Below are 26647 nucleotides of genomic sequence, written 5' to 3' on the forward strand. Positions count from 1 at the left end.
AAAAAAGCAAATGAAATTAACTATTTTCCACACAATTTTTTTTACCCTCTTAAAGGTAACATTTTTACAACCTTTGAATGTCATATTTATTAGTATTTAATCAACAGCCTCAAAAATAAGTTTCAAGCTTCTAGCTTCAAAAATGACTATTCTTCCATACAACCTTTCATCTCACTTTCAACCCCTTACAACCCTTTATTCGCATTAAAAAGTAGCCTATGTTCTTGCTCAGGGTCTAGACTATCTGTGTACCAAATTTCATTTAAATCGATAGTAGTTTTGACGTGAAAGCGAGACAGACAGACAGACAGAGTTACTTTCGCATTCATAATATTAGTAGAGAGAGATACATGATGTAATAATATTTGTTATTGATTTGATTACTGACCATGAATATTCCGAGCCCAACGTAAACGTGTATTAGATCACTCCATATGTAACTTGACCTTGTTTCTTTGCTCTTTGAAATGGTCAATTGTGAATATATTATGAGGTCGAAGATCCCACTGCTATACCCGCCTATTGGTATTTTAATTGACCTTTTTTTATACTAGGTAGGTGACAAACAAGCATACGGCCCATCTGATCGTTATAAACCGCGACAATACGTTTAGCGTTGGACTACAGTCAAATTAAAAAAGAATTAAGTGAAGTAGAGACATATACAGACGACAAATCGCATAAAAATATTAAAAGAATAGAAACCTTTTTTATACGACGATGGTGGCAAACAAAAATACAGCCCATCTGATAGTAAATGGTTACCGTAGCCTATGGACGCCAGGAACACCAGGGGTGTCACGTGCGCGTTGCCATAAGAAACCTTCTTGAAATACCCCATGTTGTAGTCTCTCGAGAAAACCTCGGCAGGTAGTTCATTCCACAATGTAAGTATACGCGGGAGGAAGCTCCTCTGAAACTGCACAGTCCGAGACCATTTATGTTTCAGCTTGCTTGCCCATGAGTATAATAATGGAGAAAACGTGATCAATGTTTCGCTTCACAATACTCCAATTTGTTAATTTTGGCAAATGTCAAAAAATATCACAATTGGGGAGGAGGGTGTAGAAAAATATCACGGATATTTATTTTTTAAACTGACCGCTTTTCAGTATCTTATTTAGTAACTTTGACTTTTCTAATTTGTATTTAAAGATTTAAAAAAAAATAAGAATTTCTAGGTACCTCTAGATTTTGGTTTGGTTTTTGGGGAGGGGTTAGTCTTTTTTATGCTGGCGGGGCACCAGTGGAGAATGATAAAATGAGCATTATATCAGGTCATCCTGTCCGACGTGACAAATTCACCAAGAATTTGCCACGATAGTTTCCAATGGATGGAGGTCAATCTGTCAATGGTACATTGTTAGCAATAAGATCATCAGTCCCCATTATTAACAAACCTCTTTCCTACGGGGTTAATCTTAAATCTCCATGTATCATCAGGGGGAGAGGGCAGGGGTGTAAAAATGTTAAGAAACATCACGTGGACAGCCCCTAAGACTAATAATATCCGTGACGTAAGACATGTCCATTCTGATCTGCTGGATCCTTGATACAATTGTCGAATTAGGGTCACAGGCAACGCCGAGGTCGCCCGGTCATCAATCACATCGGGACAAGACTTGCGCATAATACAATAGTTCGGCACTCGGTCCAATTCAGTTCGCAGATCTAAAGGCGATCTAGTTCGTTCGCTCCCGACTTAGGCTTGTCATCCTCTAGACCAGTGTTTCCAAGTAGTTTTTGCTGCGTACCACTTCAAAAAGACCTCAAACCTTGCCTACTCCTTAATGTGTGAAAGATTGTGAGTGTGTGTGTGTGTTTGTTTTACTGATAGCCGCACGTACCCCTTGATGCAACTTCCCGTACCCCTGGGGGTACGCGTACCACTAATTTAGAAACACCGCTCTACACTCTAGTGGCTAAAGGATGAAAAATACTTCCAGACCTTCTAGAGTTTAGAGGAAGGACATCCTTAAAAATACGATGGCCTCAGTAGTGTAGCGATTAAGCACACCGTCTTACTGTCGATGGGCGCGGCTGTAATTCCTCGCACGACACCTACATGATTTGTATTCATGAGTATGATTGTTTGTATCGGTATAGGTGTTTTCTAAGTATATTATGTATGTGTTTACATAAATGTATCTATGTATTTATATTGTCTAGTACCCATAACACGAGCTCTGCTTACCGTGAGGGTAGATGGCGCTGTGTGAATTGTCTTGAGAAATATTGTTATTATTATGTGGTCTCGTTTTTTTTGTGACAAGTCATTTTGCGTTTTTTCAAACGAACTAACGAACTGTAGGACGAAATTTCTGTGAACTACACGTAGTTTGTCGTTGGGAGCGCTGTTCCGAACTAGATCGTTCAAGAACTATACAAGCCTAATCGGGATTGGAGTCGTGGGCGGTACGTAATAGTGCGGGACCAATGTTAGGATGGATTTGTTATGTAATTGATGTTAGAAACCTAACATTATTAATCGTATTTACTGTTTCTTTATCCTTTGTCTATAAATTTATACTAGCTGTCCCGGCAAACATTGTTTTGCCTTAAAATAAAAAAAAAAATTAGGGGTGGACTACCCCTAACATTTAGGGGGATGAGAAATAGATGTTGGCCGATTCTCAGACCTACTCAATACGCTCACAAAATTTCATGAGAATCGGTCAAACCGTTTCGGAGGAGTATAGGAACGAAAACTGTGACACGAGAATTTTATATATAAGATTTTCCTCTTCGATCCTAGATTTAGAGATTTGAGAAAATGTACAGACATGTACTTTTTATTTCTAAAATCAATATGAATAAATATAAATGAACTATATAATAATAGAGTAGAACAGAAAATAATTTATTCAAATAAACTGATAGTTATAGTATTCACATTTTACATATGTATGCGGCAATCAATACAAAAACCGCTACGCTTTCATATTTCTAAAATAATTAAATAAAGAAAGCAATGAGATAAACAAATTATAACGTTGTGTGCCAATAAACTAATTATTTACTTGGTATGTTGTCATCTATGAATTCGTCTATCCTGTAATAGGCTTTCTTACACAAAAATAGATTTTAACAGATTTTTATTAAATGAATATTAAATAAATCGTTATGTAAAATAACATCATATAAGCTTCCGATAGAACTACGTATAAATATTTACAAATTGAATTAGTTTTTATATAAAATATATTTATTTTTTCTGTCTGTCTGTTTGTGCTTGCTTACTTGTGACTTGCATTCGCATATAGCTAATGTTATGAAGACTAACTTAGATATTTTTATTTTTGAAATTTTATTTAATTTGGGAAAAAAAATAATTCAACGCAGACGACGTCACGAGATACAGCCAGTTGATAAACATAGCCATATGATAACGTTTGCAATCGGTAAAAGAGACAAAACTCGCAGAAAGCTAATGTTATAAGTTAGTTGAGTGACTTAAGGTACTTTTAATTTAGTAATTTTATTAATTTTAATAGAAAATAGTTAAATTCAACACACGAAGTCACGGGTAACAGCTAGTTACATAATAACTCACACTTTTGTAATCGGCAAAGGAGACAAAAAAATACATTCTGGTGCACGTGTTAATTGCAATGACATTGAGTCAATTATTTAATGAGAATTTGATTGCTGAAAATTACGACAAATTGTCTTTTAGAACTATTAAATGTCACATGAGACCTGTATTAACATCAAAGGAAAAGAAAATAATAATAATCTCAGGACAATTCACACAGCGCCATCTAGACCCAAGTTAAGCTAACTAAAGCTTGTGTTATTGGTACTAGATAACTGATACAAATATATATAAAAAGAAATATTATTATACACAGAAAACACCTAGACCTATACAAACAATCATACTTATGAATACAAATGTTTGTGCCGTGCGAGGAATTGAACGCGCGACCATCGGATGTAAAACGGTGTGCTAGACTGCTATACCACCGAGGTCGTCATAATATGCAGTTATTGTTCATATTGTGCTAGCAGTTTGCAGCGGAAATGTACAAAAAATGAATACATACAACGTGCGACAATGGATACGTTGGTAGTGCATTCGGTTCTCACGGTGTGTAGCCTGTTGATTAATACTACCATTGTAAGGTGACGGTAACCTTCAAACGGGTGGTATTTATAGCTGGATTGGTCTGGAAGTTCATATAAGAACAATGGTTTTTTTTTAATGGAATGGTACACTCGCCTGCGCTAACGGTTTACGCTGGCGGGGCACTAGTGGAGGATGATAAGATGAACAGGTCAGGTCAGGTAGCCCATCGTGAAATCATCTTGGTTTTTCATAGAGAACCATGTGGAGGTTGACCTGACGTGGAAATCGGGTCAACCGTTTCTAAGATTAGCAAGAACAAACAGACAGATATATTTTTTATATATATATTTTGTAAGTATATACTTTCATAATCATTTAGTAAACGGCTGTTAAGTTGAAATTACAGACACTTCAATTTTATATATTTGTATTACGTATAACTGCATTAACTGAGCCCCGGTTTCGTTCCCATGTTGTTGGCAATATTGTTATCGAAAAAAAAAATTAAGTTAAAACTATTATAAATACATATACAAATCGTTCGTTCCGTTAGCCGCTTGCTCGTATGCCCTTTTTTGTCCAAGTCACTGTTCATAGGCCGCCTCACTCATCTTGTGCCTGCCCCACTATTCTCGAAAACCTGGAACTAAACATACTTAACTGAGACCTTTCATATTTCAGGTGCCTTTTACATTTACTTTAGATACTTAAAATACGACAAATATACGGTCAGTTCAGAAAGAACGTGAATTTCAAATCAAAAAGAATGTCAGTTCTACTTGACTTAAACAAAATTTAGTTGAAGAGAATTGATAGATTGAGAAAACTTAAGACGTACTTAACACAGACCTTTCATGTTTCAGGTGTAGAAGGTCGGCAAGATGCCGGAGGGCGTGCCCAAGGAGGCCAAGGATGAGGCCAAAACCAAGCCCAAGGAAGAGAAGCGGCCGCACCACGGCAACCTGACCAAAGTGAAGGTGGAACTACTCGATGGGTCCAGTTTGAACTTGGACGTGGACGTAAGTATTTTTTTGTTCTTATTTTTCCAACTTCGTATACCACAAATGTGGAAATCAAACATACGATGTATCTGATGCTAAATAATGATAAACCTGAATAATTCACATAGCGCCATCTAGACTCAAGCTAGAGTGCAGAGTTGGTGTTGTTGGTAGACATTAAAAACAGATACAAACACTCATAGTAATAGATGTTTGTGTCGTGCGAGGAATCAAACCCGAGACCATTGGAAGTAAAACGTGTGATAAATAATTAGACCACCGAGGCCATCAGGTTAAATGGTAACATTAGCGTATGGACGTCTGAAACACCAGGCGTGTCACATGCGTGTTGCTGTGCCTTAAGAAACCTTAGTATACCCCTGGAAAACTCCATGCTGAAAAAAGTATTTAGTGAAAACTTCGGCAGGTAGTTCATTCAACTATCTAAGTGCACGCGGAAGAGGAAACCGTTCCTTTTCTAATGTTACAACTACCCACATTTTAATAGTAAAACTATAGTGTTTTAATTCAAATGGGTTGTAATAAAATCTAGGAGGCTGGAAGGGGTCCTAGATTTCATAATATTTTTGAACGCATTTTGTAATTCCAATACCTTGTTATATAGTATCGAATCCTTCTTGAAAAACCCTAGCTGTTGTCTCTAGAGAAAACTGCGGCACTCAGTTCAGTTCACAATCTAAGTTTATGCGGGAGGAATCTCCTCTTTTTTCACATGTCACAGTTTAATAGTGTAACTGTAGTGTTTTGATGCAAATATTTTTCTACGCATTATGTGACTTCTTTATTCTCTTGTAAATGTTTGTCGGAATGTGTGATATAATTTATGTATCGTCCATTTTCAGAAAAAGATCCGCGGCCACGAACTCCTGAACTCCGTCTGCGACAAATTGAACCTAGTTGAGAAGGACTACTTCGGGCTGCTGTACGAGGACCGTGGGGATCCACGCGTCTGGATCGACCTCGACAAGCGGGTGTCGAAACTGCTGAAACGTAAGCGTACTGTATCAAATTGTGTTACGTCCTCGGTTTGGTGGTGTTACTAACAATTGGGGTTTCGATGGAGATTTCTCGAGTCGAGGAACACCAAGAATTAGACGAAATGTAGAGACGAGAAAAATCACTGGAGAACTCGAAATAGAAATAGAAATAATCTTTAATCAAATAAACTCAGTAAAAGAACTTTTGAATAGTCATATTTTGGTCCAAACTGCTGAAACGTAAGCGCTGTATCAAACTGTGTTACGTCCTCGATGTGGTGGTGTTACTAACAATTAGGGTTTCAATGGAGATTCCTCGGGTCGAGGAACACCAAGAATTTGACGTAATGTAGAGACGAGAAAAATCACTGGAGAACTCGAAATAGAAATAGAAATAATCTTTATTCAAATAAATTCAATACAGCACTTTTGAATAGTCATACTTTTGATTCTACCACTTGATTCATTACAAGACATGAGCAAGAAACTTATGTGTTGCTCTTTAGAATAGATGTCTCGAGAAATCTCTTTTTGTATTTTAATAATATCTGTAAAAGTTTATAAAAAGCACGCTTTTTTTACTCTATGTTAGTACACAGTACTGTGTGTAGGCGGAGAAGCGAAGCGAAGGGTAGTAAATACTCTGCCTTGCTTTCAAACTGTCAGAACTACAAACTTTCGTATTAAATAAAGTGCGTAAAAAATTAAATTTCCTATATTTAAACATTTTAATTGTTAATTATGAAGAATTTGAAAAATTCGGCGCGGTCCATCATAATTTAGACTCGTTTCATATTGCAGAAGTGCGCACCCTCTCAGTAACCACGGAAAAATAATTAGGCAATTAATCCTAAGTTAAAAGTTGAGCTCATAAAAAAATAAATAATATGTTGATTTGTAAATTAATTTTTTATCTGTATTTAATACATTTTTTGAGTTCTCGAAAAACTATAGAATCTTGAGAAATGAGTATCGAGAACTCTCGTAACTCGTGATATAAAATATGCTGAGAAATCGAAAAACCTACTAACAATCTACTAGAACAATTTAGACTTGATTATGTAACGTTGGTACTAAGAACTGAGTTGAAACAACCCGTCACGATTATTATTCCAGATAGGGTAGCCAGAGGCATAGTATGTTATTTATATATATATATGTATGTATGTATATTAAGGTATATAACCCAGCTCTTCGTTATTATATATAGTATCACTGTGTGTCCGTCCCTATGTATGCTTAAATCTTTAAAACTACGTAGAGCCTTCCTCTTGAATCACTCTTATCTACTATCGGTTTTTTTTAATAGATAGACCTATTAAAACCGATACAATCCGTTACGTAGTTTTAAAGATTTAAGCATACATAGGGACGGACAGACAGTGATACTATATATAATAATGAAGAGTATATGTATAATATATGTACACCCGGGCGAAGCTGGGGCGAGTATTTCTTATTTTGTGTATTGTTTGTAATTTGTTTAATGTTGCTAATAAATCTTTTATCTATCTATCCATATCTATCTATGTAACACACAAATATTAACATAAACAACACACGAAAATACAACGGTCAACGGCCGAGATTCAAACCCTTAGCCCTCAAACTAAAGTCGTATTCGTCAAGCGAGATTTAGCTTGAGCCGCTCCATAAGTCCTTCCGCCGTTTTGGAGAAGATGAATTTATCACGATGGCCTAACTAACCTGACCTCATATTCATCTTATCATCTTCCACTGGTGCCCCGCCAGCGTAAACCGTTAGCGCAGGCGGGTGCACCATTTCATTATGATCCATTAAAAAAAACTTGCAGTGAAGCTGTAAAGGCCAGCTGCGATCAACAGCATTAGAGTAGTCTGAAAAAAACACAAGCACCACAGCTCGACTACGGACCTTTACCGTCGTGCTGGACTGCATGACGCGGGCATAGAAGTGAACTAGTCCGGCGCAGGGAACTAGCAGATGTTAATATTAATGTTTCATCTTACAGGAGAACCATGGGAAGTGAGGTTCGCGGTGAAATTTTACCCCCCGGAACCAGGCCAGTTGCAGGAGGAACTGACGCGGTATCAACTCGTGTTGGCGGTCAGGAGGGACCTCCTAGAAGGTAACCAGAAATTCATGATAACTCCATTGCTAGCAATGTACCATGTCAGGTTGACCTCCACGCGGTTCCCCCTGGAAACCATCGTGACAAATTCCTGGTGAATTTGTCACGATGGGCTGACTGACCTGACCTCATGCTCATCTTATCATCCCCCACTGGTGCCCCGTCAGCGTAAACCGTTAGCGCAGACGGGTGCACCATTACATTATATTCCACAAAAAAAAAAAAAACCAGAAATTCAATATCTTATATAATTATTTTATTCATTAAACAAAGAAAAAGTTTTTACATAATCCGGACCGATACAAGCAATTAAACATATATCACGACATCTATTTGATAAATAACAAATCTTTGTTGTGCTATATGTAAAAAGATCGCATGCCAGGAATCGAAACCATATAGCGCCATCTAGTTACGTCCTTCGGAAGATACAAACAATTAAACTCATCATAACAAATCTTTGTTGTGCCATGCCAGGAATCGAAACCGCGTCCTTCGGAAGCAAATCAGTGTGCTATACCGCTAGACCACCGAGGTCAAAATTATTACAGTTGATAATTGTTGCATAATAAATAAATGATGACATTGTGGTCAGGTCGTCTGCCATGCTCGACGGTGACGCACGCGTTGCTGGCCAGCTACCTGCTGCAGTCCGAGCTCGGCGACTACGAGGAGTCTGAGGCAGCGGCGGGGCACTGCAAGCAACTGAAGCTGGTCCCACCATCGGCCTGCACGCCGGAACTAGAGGAGAAGGTTGCGGAGTTGCACAAGACACACAGGTATTGAATTAGTACAGGATTACTATATGTGGGAAAGAGAAGGAAGTATTCTGTCGTCTCTAGCGCACAATGCTGGCGTCATGCGTGCATTACGCTATAACCGGCGAGTAACCGGCGGCAAGAATAAATAGACAGACAGACAAAAATAGTTATTTTTTTTATGTAAGTTACGGATATACTTTATTGAAAGAATCGGGCAGATCGTCAGCTTGATCGCCATTCCAGTTATATTAAAAAGACTACGAAGAAACAGTGTAAATTTTATGTATATTATTATTATTAATAGTAAAATTGTGTACTCAATATATAAATTTAATTGACAGAGGCCAAACCCCAGCGGAAGCTGAGCTGAACTACCTGGAGAATGCTAAGAAACTGGCCATGTATGGAGTGGACCTCCATCCCGCCAAGGACTCTGAGAATGTGGACATCACGCTTGGCGTGTGCTCGTCTGGTCTACTCGTGCACAGAGAGAAGTACGTCTAGTATTTATTAATAATAATATTATGATAAATACTTGTAGTATATATGGGAAAGAGAAGGAAGTATTATGTCGTCTCTATCGCACACTGCTGGCGTCATGCGCGCTTTAAGCTGTGAACGGAATGAGAACAGCGGTGGGTATCTCAGAGTCAATAATTAGGAAAACAAACAGTATGGTATCCCAACCGTATATATTGTACATACATATTTTACAAGCTACTCGCCACGGCTTCACACGGGTGTACATGTATTATATATATAAACCTTCCTCTTAAGTAACGCTATCTATTAAAGAAAACCGCTTCGAAATCCGTTGCGTAGTTTTAAAGATTTAAGCATACATAGGAATCACTATTTAAATATTTTTTCTTATGGTTGATAATTTAATGGTACACCCACCTGCACCCAGTTGAACATAATGAGATGAACATGAGGTCAGGTCAGTTAGTCCATCGTGGTAAATTCACCATGAAATTATAACGATGGTTTCGAGAAGGAAACAAGTAGAGATGAACCTGACATGGTACATTGCGAGCAATGTTATTAATGAATGACGAGCGTGCATGGAAATAGTTGTTCATGCACGGAATCTTCATTTAATGTTAGACATAGACACCTATATAAATATACATTGTAAATAAACTGGCTTTTAAAAAAAAAGTAACTCAATTGAATTTCTTGCCAATTCTTCTCAATTGGATCTGTATACTGAACTGGACGGTAGGAAAAAATTATACTATAAAAAATATGACGTTCATAAGCGGCTAAAATGTCCTACATGAATAAATGATTTTTTAATTTGAATTTGAATTAATCCATATTACAATCCACTTGTACTCCACTCCAATCCACAGAATTAGACCTACATGAATTTTTGAATTTTGTATTTGTACATATTAGGCTGCGCATCAACCGCTTCGCGTGGCCCAAGATCCTGAAGATCAGTTACAAACGCCACAACTTCTACGTGAAGCTGCGCCCTGGCGAGTTTGAACAGTTCGAGTCCACGGTCGGCTTCAAGCTGGCCAACCACCGCGCCGCTAAGAAACTGTGGAAAACCTGCGTAGAACATCATACCTTCTTCAGGTATGTGCAGCATCTGAACAAAACACTGTTATATAGTTTTTTTTATTGGATATATATGGAATATAGCACTGGCCTTCAGGTATATTTATTTATTAATACTTAATATATAAAGATAATATGGCGGATTTCACACCATAAAGTATTTTCTCCCATACGACCATAAGGCAAACAGAGATTAATGGGCGTTGCATTGAAGTAAATAATAACATGAAATGACTTGCTTTCTTATTAAAAGGAAGTAGGTACAATTATAATAAAATTCATAAATTTAAATAAATATCTTTAAATACATACATACTTAAATAAGAATATATTATAAAATATATATAAATATATATATATACAGTGGACCCTCGGTTATACAACAAACATTTTGCAGGGCAGTGTCGGACCATCGAATTTGTCGCATTATAGAGTACTGCCTAAGAGTACCCCTATAGTCCGAATTTTTATTACAAAAGAGTACATTTACAAGGTACTCTTTTGTAAAAAAAATTCGGACTATTCTAACATATTACAGATCCAGTGATAAGATTCTATGTGTTATATATGCACTCTGAAGTACCTACAAATAAGGGTCAGATTACTGGGGGTCTACTGTATATATATATATATATATATATATGCAGCATCTGAACTAAAGACCCAGCTGTGGACTAGTTTTTTTATTGGGTAAATATGGAATTTAGCACTGGCCTCTTGCAGTAACCTGCCTTAATGTTATAGGTTACTAGCTGTCCCGGCAAACGTTGTTTTGCCTTAAAATGAAACAAAAAAATTGAGGGGTGGAGTACCCCTAACATTTAGGGGGATGAATAATAGATGTTGGTCGATTCTCAGACCTACACAATACGCTCACAAAATTTTATTAGAATCGGTCAAGCCGTTTCGGAGGAGTATGGGAACGAAAACTGTGACACGAGAATTTTATATATAAGACTAGTGGACAGAATTCTTATTATAATCGGTCCAGTTGTTTATATTATCCATTCGCTTCTTTTAGAGTTATAAATCGCATATTATTTAGTGATGTAACAATTCTTTTATACCACGATGGTGGCAAGGTCCGTCTGATGGTCAACGTTTGCCGTAGTCTATGGACGACCGTTAAGACACAATGTAACAGTGAGATATGGACTGCTCCTCGTCCGATGTTCATTTGGTCCTTTCGTGGTGCAGTGGCTATCACGACTTGCGTGTGTGAGGGCGAAGCCTGGTGTCCATACATTTGACTCCTTGTCATGTGTGTGTTTTGTGTGAGTGCGCGCGTGTGTATAGCTTTTTTTTTATGGGTGATAATGGAATGGTGCACCCGCCTGCGCTAATGGTTTACGCTGACGGGGCACCAGTGGAGGATGATAAGGTGAGCATGAGGTCAGATCAGTTGGCCCATCGTGATAAATTCACCAGGAATTTATCACGATGATTTCCAGGGGGAACCGCGTGGAGGTCAACCTGACATGGTAATGGGGTCATGAGTCCACATTACTAACAATCCCCTGGCGCATACGGATTACGGGGGGGACCCGTGTGTATAGGTTGTACGTGCTGTGTGTGAGTCGGGGGAGATATGGATTACTCCTTATCTGATATTCAACCCTCTACCAATCCATAATAATGGCTTAATAAGCGGGTAATGTGCATCGAAAAGCAGACATTTTTTTACCCCTATGAATTATTTATCTCTGTTTATCTCTTTGGGCTTTCTCCCCCTCTAACCCTAACTAAATATTTTGGAAAGGCGGACCCTATCCTGTCTGCAGTGTGTAGGGTAATGTCGCAGGAGAAGATGGTACGCGACGCTGTATGCACTACTTCTTTCGTTCGATGTTCAGTATGTCGATTGTGTGAGTATGATATGATGAGTGTGTGCGGTGGCTGACGATTTTAGTCTGTCCGATGTCCAATATGTCGTGTGTCTGAGTGTGTGTGTGTGTAGGCTGACGTCACAGGAGTCGGAAGCCCGCGGTGTGATATGTCGTATGTGTGTGCTGAGCTGACGTTTGTACACTATAGTTAGGAAGCCCGCGGTGTGATATGTCGTATGTGTGTGCTGAGCTGACGTTTGTACACTATAGTTGTCGTCCTATGTTCAATATGCGATGCGTGTGCGCAGACTGACGTCTGTAGACTTTGGTCCTTGTCGGATGTTCGGTATGCGATGCGTGTGCGCAGACTGACGTTTGTAGACTTTAGTCCTTGTCGGATGTTCAGTATGCGTGTGTGTGCAGGCTGACGTCCCCGGAGCCGTCCCGCGGCGCGGTGTTCCCCCGGCTGGGGTCCCGGTCGCTCGTTGAGTGTGTGTGTCCCCCGCAGGCTGACGTCCCCGGAGCCGTCCCGCGGCGCGGTGTTCCCCCGGCTGGGGTCCCGGTCGCTCGTTGAGTGTGTGTGTCCCCCGCAGGCTGACGTCCCCGGAGCCGTCCCGCGGCGCGGTGTTCCCCCGGCTGGGGTCCCGGTTCCGTTACAGCGGCCGCACCCACTACGAGTCCCGCGCGGCGCCCCCGCAGCGTCCCCCGCCGCACTTCTCCCGTACGCTGTCTCACCGCAAGATCTCCTCGCGCAGCGTCGACGGTAAGTACCATATATTATATTTGAATTTGTATACTAAAAAAAGTACAGTAAGACCCCGCTCAACGCGGGGGAAGATGTCCAGTAAATTCCAGCGCTAACCGAAACAGCGTTAGAGGCTATCTTTCTCGCTTTTCTTTACAATCACTATTGTCAATGTTTTTGATTTTTTTTTTATTGGGGAATTTGGGCTATTGTCAGGTGCTCGAACCTGTAGCTCTGCGACCTACATCTTAGTGACCTCAAAGTTCACTACCTAAACCCGTCAGGGACAAGAATTGAAGGATATTCTTAGGAGCGATGATTTTTATCTCCTCAGAATACTTTGTACTTTCCAAAGGAGATATTTCATTTATACATGAGTAGGTTACAACCACATAGGATGTGTTAACAGAGTGAAACGATGTTATTTTTCTTTCTTTTCTTCGGAATCACTACTAACAATATTTTTTCTTGCTCAGTTAATTCCTCGTTATTATGAAGACTAGCTGCTGTTTCTAAAACTATTTCCTTGAGGTCTTTCCGTTATGTTCCTGATAAGATAAAACCGCATATTACTAAATAAATGGTTTTAATTTACTAAAAATTCTATTGCTATTAATATATCAATTTTTGACAATAAATATGACACGGCTACAAAATTCATTACAGTTCCCAATCCCCGGGTTGAAATAAAGGGGCATCAAACGAAATGGCGCGATATTAAGCGGAGTCTTACTGTACTTTACTAACGTGTCCGGCTCGAAGGACCAATTCATTAGTTTTGCGGTTATTTGCTGACTACAATTGGTTTACTAATTCGTGGTATATGTATGATATGATATCGATACTACTATAGACAAATAATAGAACAGAATAGAAAATCGTTTGTTCAAATAAACTTAATTTAAGCACTTTTGAATAGACATAATTTTTTTTTTTAATCTTCCGCTCCTTCGGAAAGTTTATCACAACGTGAACGAAGAACAAGCAAGCAACTTGTGTGTTGCTCTTTTAAATAATCTCTGTTTCCCCTGGTACCCAGTAAGTTTACATTTTTCAAGTCGAAACGTGTGAATACAAACTAGACAAGCAATATAAATAAACCTATAAATACCTGCCAAAGAAAGTCCCGACAAAATCGGTCCAACCATTTCAGAGATTAACCGGAACAAACAGACAGACAAAAATTGTAAAAAAATGTTATGTGTATGTACCGTATTTATATTCATATGCATGTAGTAAAATAGGTTATTTCAATATTACAAACAGATACTCAATTTTATTTATATGTATAGATAACGAATACGAATGTTAGTACCGTGCAAGGAATCCAACCCGCGACCGAATGTAGCCGGCGTACTAAACCACTAGACCTATCAATATACTATACCGTCGTGATCACGCTATCACTGTTTGCCAACGATGACTAATATATTTCAATGTATATATACATTAGAGATGACCTGTTAACTTCTAGGTACGAATTACACATGTTTTTGTTTATATTAAATCATCGATATTAATACAGTAATATCGTTTCACACAAAATATTAGATTTCAAACAGAATATTAAAACTTGTAGTGGTATGCACAAATAAACAGTATAAGCTATAGTAGAATCTTATTTTTTACTAGCTGTTCCCGCGACTTCGTCCGCGTGGAATTTAACATTATTTTTCGTAAATAAAAGTAGCCTAATTTACTCCTTATTACATCAGCCACCTGCCAGAAAAAGTCACGTCAAAATAGGCTCAGCCATTTCAGAGATTAGCCGGAACAAACAGACCGACAGACAGACAGACAATTATTCTAAAAATGTTATTTTCAACCACTTTAAACCCCTTACGGGTTGTAAGGGGTTGAAAAGGTTTTTTTTTTCATTAAAAAGTAGCCTATGTCCTTTCTCAGTCTAGACAATCCATGTAGTAAATTTCATTTAAATGGATTTCGTAGTTTTGACGTGAAAGCGAGACAGACAAACAGAGAGACAGAGTTACTTTTGCTTTTAGAATATTAGTAAGGATAAGGATTACATGAAAGAAAATGAAATAAATGCTGAGATACATCATTTATTTGTTGATATGATGATTCCCAGAATGACTATGAATAAAGATTGTACGTTGCTTGACATTATGTTTATGTTACTGAACAGCTGACCGCTGATGAATGGCGGCCACGATATAAATGAATGTGACGTATTGGTTTGTCATAACGATGGTGATGATGACGACGTGTCGTGGTAATAGAAAATGATTTATTCTGATAAACTTAAATCTTAATCATTACATAGTATAAAACAAAGTCGCTGTCGCTGTCTGTCCCTATGTATGCTTAAATCTTTAAAACTACGCAACGGATTTTGAAGCGGTTTCTTTTAATAGATAGATTGATTCACGAGGAAGGTTTATATATATAACTAGCAGTTCCCGCGACTTCGTCCGCGTAGAATATAAGTTTATTTTTCTAAAATAAGAGTAGCCTATGTTACTCCATATTACATCAGCTACCTGCCAAAAAAGTCCCGTCAAAATCGGTCCAGCCATTTCAGAGATTAACCGGATCAAACAAATAGACAGACCGGCAAAAATTGTAAAAAATGTTATTTTGGTGTTTTACCGTATTTATTAATATATACTTTATTGCACTTTTAAAAACAAGTTTTGAATATATAACTAAGTTTTGTTTAAGGAGGCCTTATCTCTAAAAGAGATTTGTGACTTATCTCTGAAAGATTCATATGCATGTAGTAAAAAACGGTTATTTCAATATTACAAACAGACACTCCAATTATATTTATATATGTAGATTTGCACTTGTAACAAATCTGTATGAAGTATCCACGCTATTAGTCTACATGTATGAGGGGCATTATAAATATTATTTTCCAAATCAGCGTATGTAATATTTAAAATTAGTTCCAATCCATAAACAATACGGAACACAGACCGGTGTCTATGTTCGGCAAACGCCAGACGCAAACAACACTTAACCATGAACCAGTGCTTCTTAAGCTTCTAATGAAATTATTGCATTGACAGTCTCGGTGGTCTAGCGTTTAATACGCTTTACTTCCGATGGTCGCGGGTTCGATTCCTCGCTCGGTGCAAACATTTGTATTCATGAGTATGATTGTTTGTATCGGTCGGTGTTTTCTATGTATAATATGTATGTATTTACAAAAAATATATCTATATATAATGTATATGCTTTATTTAACTTGGGTCTAGAAAATTATTATTATGTATTTACAAAAAAATATATCTAAGTATTTATATCAGTTGTCTAAAACCCATAACATAAGCTCTACTTAGTCTGTGACTAGATGTCGCTGCCTGAATTGTCCTAAGATTATTATTATTCCTAACTTCCAAAAAACATCTCATCTCCCAGAGGAGATGGCAACTTACCCCCGGCAGAAGCACAGTCGGCCGGGGTTCAGGGCCCCAGGGAGAGAAACCATTATTATTATTATTATAATGTATATACAAAAAAAAATTCTAAGTATTCATACCAGTTGTTTAAAACCTATAGCCATAACCTAAGCTCTGCTTATCTTGTGTCTAGATGGCGCTGTGTTAATTGACCAATGTTATTTATTATTATTATTATTAATACCTAATAATAGCTCAAATTCCTCAATATAAATAAAAAGGAACCTTATTCAATGTTATTATGGTCGATTTTAAGATGCAGTTTCCAAAACACTTCAGTAGTTCCAATGAGTCCAAGTTAACAACCACTGGTGTAAACAGTCTAGTTTCTAGATCCAGACGTGGTGACGTCAGCTTGGTTTACACAGCGAACGGCTAATTGTATAGATCTGTATCACGGATTACTAAACTTTGAGGCCACGCACCACTTGTTGGTGTTTATCAGAAATGTACCTTAAGTATTCCCGTTTACGGTCCTGATTAGAATTTTTCAAAACTTTAGGAATTTTTATATGGTACAGCAGTTTGTCAGAAATATATCTTATTTGTTCCTAGTTACGTTACTAATTCCAATGGAATTTTTTATTGGTAGAGCACGCGGTAATGGGCAAATACCACAACTCTTGCCTTCAGATCGATCCCCCGCCCAATTAAAACGGCGATCGAAATTACGACGGCCTGAACGAGGTTCCAACCCCTAGGGGTCAATAACGTGCCTTAGGAATCGTGGTCGCGTTGCGGATTTGTTGTAGTTTTATAGGTAAAACGAAAAAGATTATGTAGAAAATATATTCAGGAAAGTATTGTCAGCAGAAATGATGTATCAAAACAGGAATATAATATATATAACTCAAAGGTGACTAACTGCCATAGTGATTTATCAACGCACAACACAAACCACTGGACGGATCGGACTGAAATTTGGCATGCAGGTAGATGTTATGACGTAGGCATCTGCTAAGAAAGGATTTTGATTAATTCACTCCCAAGGGGATAAATAGGGGATGAAAGTTTATATGAAACTTTGTAAATTTTAAACCGATCGGGCTAAGACTTTGCATGCATAAAGCTGATGACGTAAGCATCCCCTAAGAAAGGATTTTGATAAATTCCACCCCTAAAAGTATAAATTACCGCGAGCGAAGCCGCGGGCAAAAGCTAGTAAACTATATGAACCCAGTGACTTTAGTGTTGTGTGTTAAAAAGTTTTTTTTAATAAATCTCTGGTCAGCCGCCTAACAAACAGAAACATCTTACAAAGCAAGCTGCTTGGTAGCTATGATCAATATGTGAGACTGAGGTACACACGCAGACAACTTTTTACAGTCTCGACTCGAGTATATAACAATTTGAACTTTAATTTCAAGTATATATATAGTAAATATATAGTATATTAACACAATTATCATATTTGACATCGCCGTAAATAAAAATGAGTTGTTAATAGTCTAGTTCCGTAGTTGGCACGCAAAAAACAAACGCACGGTGACCTTGCCGGCTCGAAGTAATGGCTGAATTTCGCACTGACTCATTCGCCCAATTGTCAATACGACACGATGCAGTTTGAACGAGTTCATTCAAGATTGAAACATTTTGTAATGTTACCTCACCGTTGCTTCTCAATACATTTACGAAAATATCATGTATGCCAGGATAATATAGACTGTTTCAAAAGACTTAGTGATTACACTAATAAAAGCTGACGTAACAATAACTACTGATTTTACCTAAATGTCGTTTAACTAAATTTAACAATTCATTTTATGGTAATTGCGTAAGGTATTCCAACAAACTACCAGAGTCTGTTCTAAATTTGCCTGAAAAAAGATTCAAAAGTCATATAAAACACTTACTTTTTGAAAAAACATATTATGAAATTGAAGAGTTCGTTAACGATTATGTTTTTGTAGATGGGGGAGGGGTTGTCAGTAATGAGGATTAATAATTCCATTGCTAGTACCATGTCAGGTTGATGACCTGGAAACCATCCTGATAAATTCCTGGTGAATTTCTCACAATGGCTAATTGACCTGACCTCATGCTCATCCTGTCATTTTCCACTGGGGCCAGCGTAAACCGTTATCGCAGACGGGTGCACCATTCCATTATCATCCACTAAAAATAATAGAAAAAAGTCCCAAACTAAGCCGAGCTTGTGTTATAGGTACAAGACAGTGATAGTTAAATACATTTTGTTTACATAAGTATATCCCCTCCGATCGATCCCCCGTCCAATTCAATCGGGGATCGATATTACGACGGCCTAAGCCGAGGTTCAAACAAGTTTATAGGGGCGGTCCCCTCAGACTAAAGTCGTATCCGTCAGGCATGAGTGGGCCTTCAGCCGCTCCGTAAGTCCTTCCGCGCGTTTGGATTGCAATCTGCAGTCGCTTCCTATCGTTCAGTGAAGCTGTAAAGACCAACTGCGGCCAACAGCATTAGAGTAGTCCGAAAAAACACAAGCACCACTGCTCAGTCGGTCCATAAGTCCTTTCTTTGGTTGCGGCCAACAGCATTAGAGTAGTCCGAAAAAAAACACAAGCACAACAGCACAGCCGCTCCATAAGTCCTTCCGCAGGTTTGGAGTGCAATCTGAACTCGCCGTCTATCGTCCGGTGAAGCTGTAAAGGCCAACTGCGGCCAACAGCATTAGAGTAGTCCGAAAAAACACAAGCACCACTGCTCAGTCGGTCCATAAGTCCTTTCTTTGGTTAGGAGTGTCATCTGCACTCGCCTCCTATCGTCCGGTGAAGCTGTAAAGACCAACTGCGGCCAACAGCATTAGAGTAGTCCGAAAAAAAACACAAGCACCACTGCTCAGTCGGTCCATAAGTCCTTCCTTTGGTTAGGAGTGTCATCTGCACTCGCCTCCTATCGTCCGGTGAAGCTGTAAAGGCCAGCTGCGGCCAACTGCATTAGAGTAGTCCGAAAAAAAACACAAGCACCACAGCTCAGTCGGTCCATAAGTCCTTTCTTTGGTTAGGAGTGTCATCTGCACTCGCCTCCTATCGTCCGGTGAAGCTGTAAAGACCAACTGCGGCCAACAGCGTTAGAGTAGTCCGAAAAAAACACAAGCACCACTGCTCAGTCGGTCCATAAGTCCTTCCTTTGGTTAGGAGTGTCATCTGCACTCGCCTCCTATCGTCCGGTGAAGCTGTAAAGACCAACTGCGGCCAACAGCATTAGAGTAGTCCAAAAAAAACACAAGCACCACAGCACAGCCGCTCCTTAAGTCCTACCTTTGGTTTGGAGTGCCATCTGCACTCGCCCCCTATCGTCCGGTGAAGCTGTAAAGGCCAGCTGCGGCCAACTGCATTAGAGTAGTCCGAAAAAAAACACAAGCACCACAGCTCAGTCGGTCCATAAGTCCTTTCTTTTGGTTTGGAGTGCAATCTGCACTCGTACTTATATTTTTTTTCGGGCTACTCTACTGCTGTCGACCACAGCGGACCTTTACAACTTCACCGGACGATAGGGGATTGAAAGATGGTCGTAGTTTGGTAATGCGTATTACCAAATTAGTTACAGCATAACACCATCTCGATAATATGCGGATCAGCATACATGAAGTGGTTACTATTAATATATTATTTACTCACAGCATGGGCCGGCCGGCAATCGGTATACGGTTGTGTGCATTTAAACGTTATGTCAGTACATATAGAGCCGTGGTAGAAAACGCTAGTGATTTTCTCCACGAATATATACATATATACTATATTTGTAACCTTGTGATTTTTTAAATGTAAAGAAATTTTTCGTCTATGTCTCCGGTTTATTCACGACTTTTCTTGTTTACTATCTTTGATAGTTGTTTTAATTTAAATTTATAGCGCAACTGGAATTTTTAACGAATATATATATGTGTATACTATATTTGCAATTTATTTTTTAAACTATACAGTTTAGTCTTTTTCTCCGGTTCAGTCACGAGTTTTCTTGTTTATTTTAATTTTAATTTATTATAGTTTAACTAGAGTTTTTAACGTTTTTTTTTATTAGGATTATTATAATAGTAATATTATATTTAGTATATTTTATGTGGTATTTTTCGGGACGGATGTCTAGAGAACACGTTTGATGGTGAAATATTTTTTTCTGTTAAATATTTAGTAATATAGTCAAATTCAATTTTGGTCGAATTTGATCAATTCGGTGTTTTTTCTTTACATTTTTATCTGTGATTGCTGTTGATTTTAAATTACTGATATTTCGTTTAATAATTATTATAATAGTTTTGTAACATTTTTGATCAGTTTTTTTTATATTTCTTTAGTGATCGCTCTCTAGTTAATGGTATAGTGTTGCATACAGTGGTGAAGTGTGTAGTGCTGGTGCTTGTGATTAAAGGGTAGTTTTGTAATAATGGTTTTCAAGGATTGTTGGACACCTAACTGTGCTTCGAGTGAGTTATTTTATTTTTTCTATAGAAAATAGATCACCAGTTAAACGTTTTGCTATATAAATTAATCTGTTATCAACCGGCGAGAGAAACAAAAATTAAGTGGTAATATCGCAATTAAGGTATAGAATGAAGGGTGATAATTTAGGGTGTATGTTTTTTTAATGTCGAATCTTTAAAAAATAAAGATTTTATTACATATAATTAAAAAATAATTGGGTTCGACCACCCTAATCACTTAGGGGTATGAAAAATAGTTTACGTTCTATTATCAAATGGACTGAATATATACAGAAGATTTTATAAGAATTGGTCAAGCCGTTTCTTAGAAATTGACGAGAACTTTATACATTATAAGAAAAAAAAAGCATATTATCCAATGACTCCGCAATACTAAATTTTAATAATACCACATATAACATAATATTACATACTAATACTATAAACGCAAATATTTGTGAGAATGTATGCATGGAGGGATGTGTTATTATGTAAATTGGCCTAAATATAGCACGCCACTTTACTTCCGATAGTCTCGGGTTCGATCCTCGCACGGTGCAAACATTTTGTATTCATGAGTATTATTGTTTGTATCGGTCGGTATGTATTTAGAAAAAATATATATCTAAATATTTGTATTCACACGTTTCGAAATAAAATGTAAAGTTACAAGGATTATTTAAAAGAGCAACACGCAAGTTTCTTGCTCGTTCCTCTTGTGATGAAATAGTTTTCCGAAGCGATAGATTAAAAGAATGATAACTATGACTATTCAAAAGTGCTTAAATTAAGTTTTCTGAATAAATTATTTTCTATTCTATTCTATATACCGTGACATTGCATGTGTAAATATTTATATAAAAAAAAAACACCTATTCAAAAGTGCAACACACAAGTTTCTTGCTCATTCTTCTTGTAATGAATCTGCGTTCCGAATGAGTGGTAGAATCAAAAATATGACTATTCAGAAGTGCTTGTATTGAGTTTATTTGAATAAAGATTATTTCTATTTCTATTGTTGTGTCCAATTGTATAAATATAAAATAAATGCAATTAACATACCTATCATTGTGATAAATAATGTTTATATAACTGGATGTAATATGCCACATACGGAACCGAATCTGGGAGTCCATTAGCGAAGGAAAACATTCCACGTGTTGCGTTACGGAGTTAGAATAACATTGCAATTGGGCGGGCGCTATAATTAGGCGGTGTGTTTAAATGATTAATCTAATTAGATGAAATAAAAAAAAATTATTCATTTTGGACACTTTAGCCGCTTATGAACGTCAAGTTTCGTATTTTATTCGTCCCCAAGTATAGTTTAGAAAAAGTCAATAGGTCTTTTATGGGAATAGGTATAAAAATTTACAATAAGATACCTAAAAATATAACTTAAATAAATTCAAAACATCTGTTAAATCATATTTACTGAGCAAGCTATATTACTCACTACACGATTATTTGAATGACGAGCGTGCATGGCAATAGTTCATGCACGGGATTTTCATTTAATGTTAGACATAGACACCTATAATAAATATACATTGTAAATAAACTGCCTTTTAAAAAAAATTAGTAATTCAATTGAGTTTCTTGCTAGTTCTTCTGAATTGGATCTATATACTGAACTGGACGGTAGGGGAAAAAATATAATGTAAAAAATTTTATGTTCACAAGCGCCTAAAATGACCTACTTGAATAAATGATTTTTTATTTAATTTGATTTTGAAAATAACTGATAAATGTAATGGTACAGTTTCTTTACAACTACAAAGAAGGTATAAAATAAGTTTGTTTTACAAATTAAGCTATATATACATAAAAAAATGCTCTATTCCAGGCCTCGCAGCCGCCGACAAGGATGACCTGATGCCGCCCGAAGCCGCCAAGCGGCACACCATGCCTCCACAGCCGGCGCCGCGACCTGCTGGTATCAAGGACAAGGTAGCTTGCAGTATACTGTGGTTATTTTTTTTAAATAGATGCTAATTCAATGGTGCACTCGCCTGCGCTGACAGTTTACCCTTGGGAGGCACTAGTGGAGTATTAGAATATGGATAATGGAATGGTGCACCCGCCTGCGCTAACGGTTTACCCTGGCGGGGCACTGGTGGAGTGTTATAAGATGGATAATGGAATGGTGCACCCGCCTGCGCTAACGGTTTACGCTGGCGGGGCATTAATAAAGTATTATAAAATGGATAACGGAATGGTACACCCACCTGCGCTAACGGTTTACCCTGGCGGGACACCAGTGGAGGATGATAAGATGGAAAGTGGAATGGTACACCCGCCTGCGCTAACGGTTTACCCTGGCGGGACACCAGTGGAGGATGATAAGATGGAAAGTGGAATGGTACACCCGCCTGCGCTAACGGTTTACGCTGGCGGGGCATTAATAGAGTATTATAAGATGGATAATGGAATGGTGCACCCGCCTGCGCTAATGGTTTACCCTGGCGGGACACCAGTGGAGGATGATAAGATGGATAATGAAGTGGTACACCCGTCTGGGCTAACGGTTTACGCTGGCGGGACACCAGTGGAGGGATGATAAGATGAGGTCAGGTCAGTTCGTCCATCGTTGCAAATTCATCAGGACCTTATCCAGATAGTTTAGAGTTGTAGCCGCTTGGAAGTCAACCTGACATCGTACATTGTTAGCAATAGGGTTATTAGTCCACTTACTTTTACACCTTGTATAGTATCGAGCATGATTACTTGCAAGTTTTCTGTGTAAACAATGACATATCGACTTAAATGTAATTCAAATGCCGCAGCCCTTGGATGTATTTGGTTATGTACTGTGCACTAAAGTTTACACTGGCATCCACACGTTAATTCTTACTTGTAAGCACTATCAGTAGTTCAATGTTGGCAGGTATTGTTATTAGCATGCGTTTAGTTTACATCAGCAGTCGTCGATACTTAATAGATTTGTATTATTTCATTACCTTTTAAATAAATTAATTTGATTGATTTATCTGAATCATGATTGAACTAATAATGATTAAAATAATAATGATTACTATCGTTAATCAATAATCATTAATTCATTATTTTATTCAACCTTTCGAATGTTCGACGTATGTCGCAGCGACCGAGAGTGATGAGGCGGTATGCTCGCGCCAGTTGTATTTTTTCAAATGCGATTCAACCTTATTTTGTTTCAAATAAGGATAAAATTGGTTAAAAAGATATCGCGGTTTTCAAGCTCTACTTACCATGGGACTAAATGCGTGTATCCAGGGTTATTTATTTTATTAATTTAAAGGCCCTGTAAGTTCGTGTACTCCTTAATAAGATTTTGAACAGATTCTTTAAAAGAATTTACGCAACTTCCATGTCTGGAAATTGACTGAGATGATACAAATCTATTAAAGTGTGGCTGAAGCCGAATCTATAGTAGTCTTTCAATTAACTTGAATGAGTCTATTTACCCAAGGTACACTGTGTAATGTTGCAATCTGTATACCTCAGTCTCACCTACTTCAGCCGCCAAGCAGCTTGCTTTGTAACTTGTATTACGATTGTAGGGTGCTAGTAGAGTAGACAGTGAAATTAAAGGATAAGAAGCATGAGATCTTAGTTCTTTAGAATAGTATTCCATGTATGGCCCCCTCCTTTCGATCCCCCGTCCAATTCAAACGGGGATCGAAATTACGACGGCCTGAGAGGTTCGAATCCCCTAGCGGTGCCCACAGACTAAAGTCGTATCCGTTAAGCGGGAGTTGCCCAACTGCTCCATAAGTGCTTCCGCGCGTTTGGAGTGTCATCTGCACTTGCCCCCCCCTATCGTCCGTGAAGCTGTAAAGGCTAGCTGCGGCTTTAGAGTAGTCCGGAAAAAAACATGTGTGGTATCACGTCCGTCACATGATAACGTGATATCCGTAGTACTGTTCATGTATATAGGCGACGGTTACCACTTACCATCAGGAGGGCAGTTGTTTGAGTTTCCAAATACATAAAAAAATTGTGAAAGTTTCATCATGTGCTAAAAATATAGTTTTATTGCAATGTTATAGTGATTTTAATTTATAGTGTTAATGTCTGTACTGTAGAGCAGTGTTTCTTAACCTTTTTAAGTCCATGGAACCCTTAAGAATCAAGTACAACTCTATTCAAGGATCCCTTAATATTTTTATTACCTTGTGGGGACTTGCATGTTTTAGTTACGGTCACTGATTAGACCATTTTCTTTTGTTAAAACTGCAATAGCATATAGTAGCATATACTAGTATGCTATTGCATATACTAGTATGCTATTGCAGTTATACTCTATTCTTCATAATATGAATTTAAAAATGATTCTTTCTTCTTCTATTTTTTAAACATGTACAGCTCATTTGAAAAGATCATGAGCTCAGTTTCTTGTCAATTCTTCTCAGCTGGAAAGCAAACTGACGGTAGTTTTGACATATCGTAAGTCAGTAATGGACCCACAATAATAAAAATATTTTGTTTTTGATTTTTTGTATTTCATTACACACAGGCACAATTTACTATAATGTATTTTAATACTCAAAAAACTATATGTTTAAATAAAAATCCAAATAGATAAATTCTTAGATAAGACGATGGGCCCATATAAATATATTCGTGGACGCCCAGGGGTCTGTGGACCATATGTTAAGAAATACAGCTGAAGAGCATTGATGTTTAGATGATTTTTGAATATTAGATGATCAGTTATGTATTATGTACCACTCATGTGTAATGGCTTACTTCATTTTAAGTTACTGAGGCTTCAGAGTTACATAATATATTTATATACTCACTAGCTGACCCCTGGCAAACGTTGTTTTGCCATATAAATTAATAATGCTATAAAAAATAGGGGTTGGTGATAGATGGGTGATGATTTAGCGTTATATGTATTTTTTGAAATAAAATTATATATTTTTTGGAGTGAGTCACCTATTCTGAGGCCTACTGAATATACGTATAAAATTTCATCAAAATCGATCAAACCGTTTCGAAGGAGTGTAAACACGAAACCTGTGACACAAGAGTTTTACGTTTTAAAAATTAACCTTACAATGACTGAATGAACCTAATTTATATAAAATTAGGTTCAAACTTGATCTTGATCTTGAAGAACTTGATCTTTGTGAGAGGGTTCATTGTTAATAAAAAAATGTTATTTGATGTCACGCTCGGGTTTGTATATTGTGTGCTCTGATGCCTCCATTTAACATTGCGTTCCTCGCACGCTGCTCGGAAGCTGCGGCGTCGCTCCGGCGGGACTGTGAGCGCGTCCTCCGCCAGCTCCCTCGAGGGGGAGTACCTCGCCGCCGACAAGGTGCTCCACACCACTCAACTGACTTACACAATAATAAACGTGCTCGTTTGTACTATTTGGGTTCTCACCTCACTCGGAATTGACACGTGACAATGTTCCACCGAGTGAAAAAATAGGAATACCGAAATTTGATGGGAGTTTATGAAGTGGCTAACTTTTTATAAACCGTTTTGTGCCGATGAATTTTATTTTATATTTATTATACGCAATTGGAATAGCTCATTATTTGAGACAAATAAATATGATTATTATTTATTAAAATGGTGTTAGAAATGTTAATTGTTTTTTAATTTGATAGTTACTGACCTTGAAAATCTAGACATAGAAATGGAAAATATATGTTCAAACAGAAATAAAAAGTTAGTGAATACGTTTTTCTACTTGAATTTAAATAGCCAGGAGGTGGCAACCCTATGTACAATTTTTGTT

The 26647-nt window shown here is 37.7% G+C and overlaps 1 protein-coding gene across 1 annotated transcript in view; it reads left to right on the forward strand.

Moving 5' to 3' along the window:
- The window catches only part of LOC131849743 (protein 4.1 homolog), a 103938-nt gene that overhangs the window by 56210 nt on the left and 21081 nt on the right, over positions 1–26647 (forward strand). The window contains exons 2-9 of the mRNA XM_059199857.1: positions 4933–5088; positions 5934–6081; positions 8060–8176; positions 8775–8958; positions 9282–9434; positions 10342–10527; positions 12929–13098; positions 22757–22860. Of these exons, the coding sequence (XP_059055840.1) occupies positions 4951–5088; positions 5934–6081; positions 8060–8176; positions 8775–8958; positions 9282–9434; positions 10342–10527; positions 12929–13098; positions 22757–22860 (1200 nt within the window). The 5' untranslated portion in view covers positions 4933–4950. The remainder of the gene's footprint in view (positions 1–4932; positions 5089–5933; positions 6082–8059; positions 8177–8774; positions 8959–9281; positions 9435–10341; positions 10528–12928; positions 13099–22756; positions 22861–26647) is intronic.

The sequence above is a fragment of the Achroia grisella genome, unplaced genomic scaffold, assembly GCF_030625045.1.
Source record: "Achroia grisella isolate CSIRO2021 unplaced genomic scaffold, CSIRO_AGI_Agris_v1 utg660, whole genome shotgun sequence".
Taxonomy (NCBI): domain Eukaryota; kingdom Metazoa; phylum Arthropoda; class Insecta; order Lepidoptera; family Pyralidae; genus Achroia; species Achroia grisella.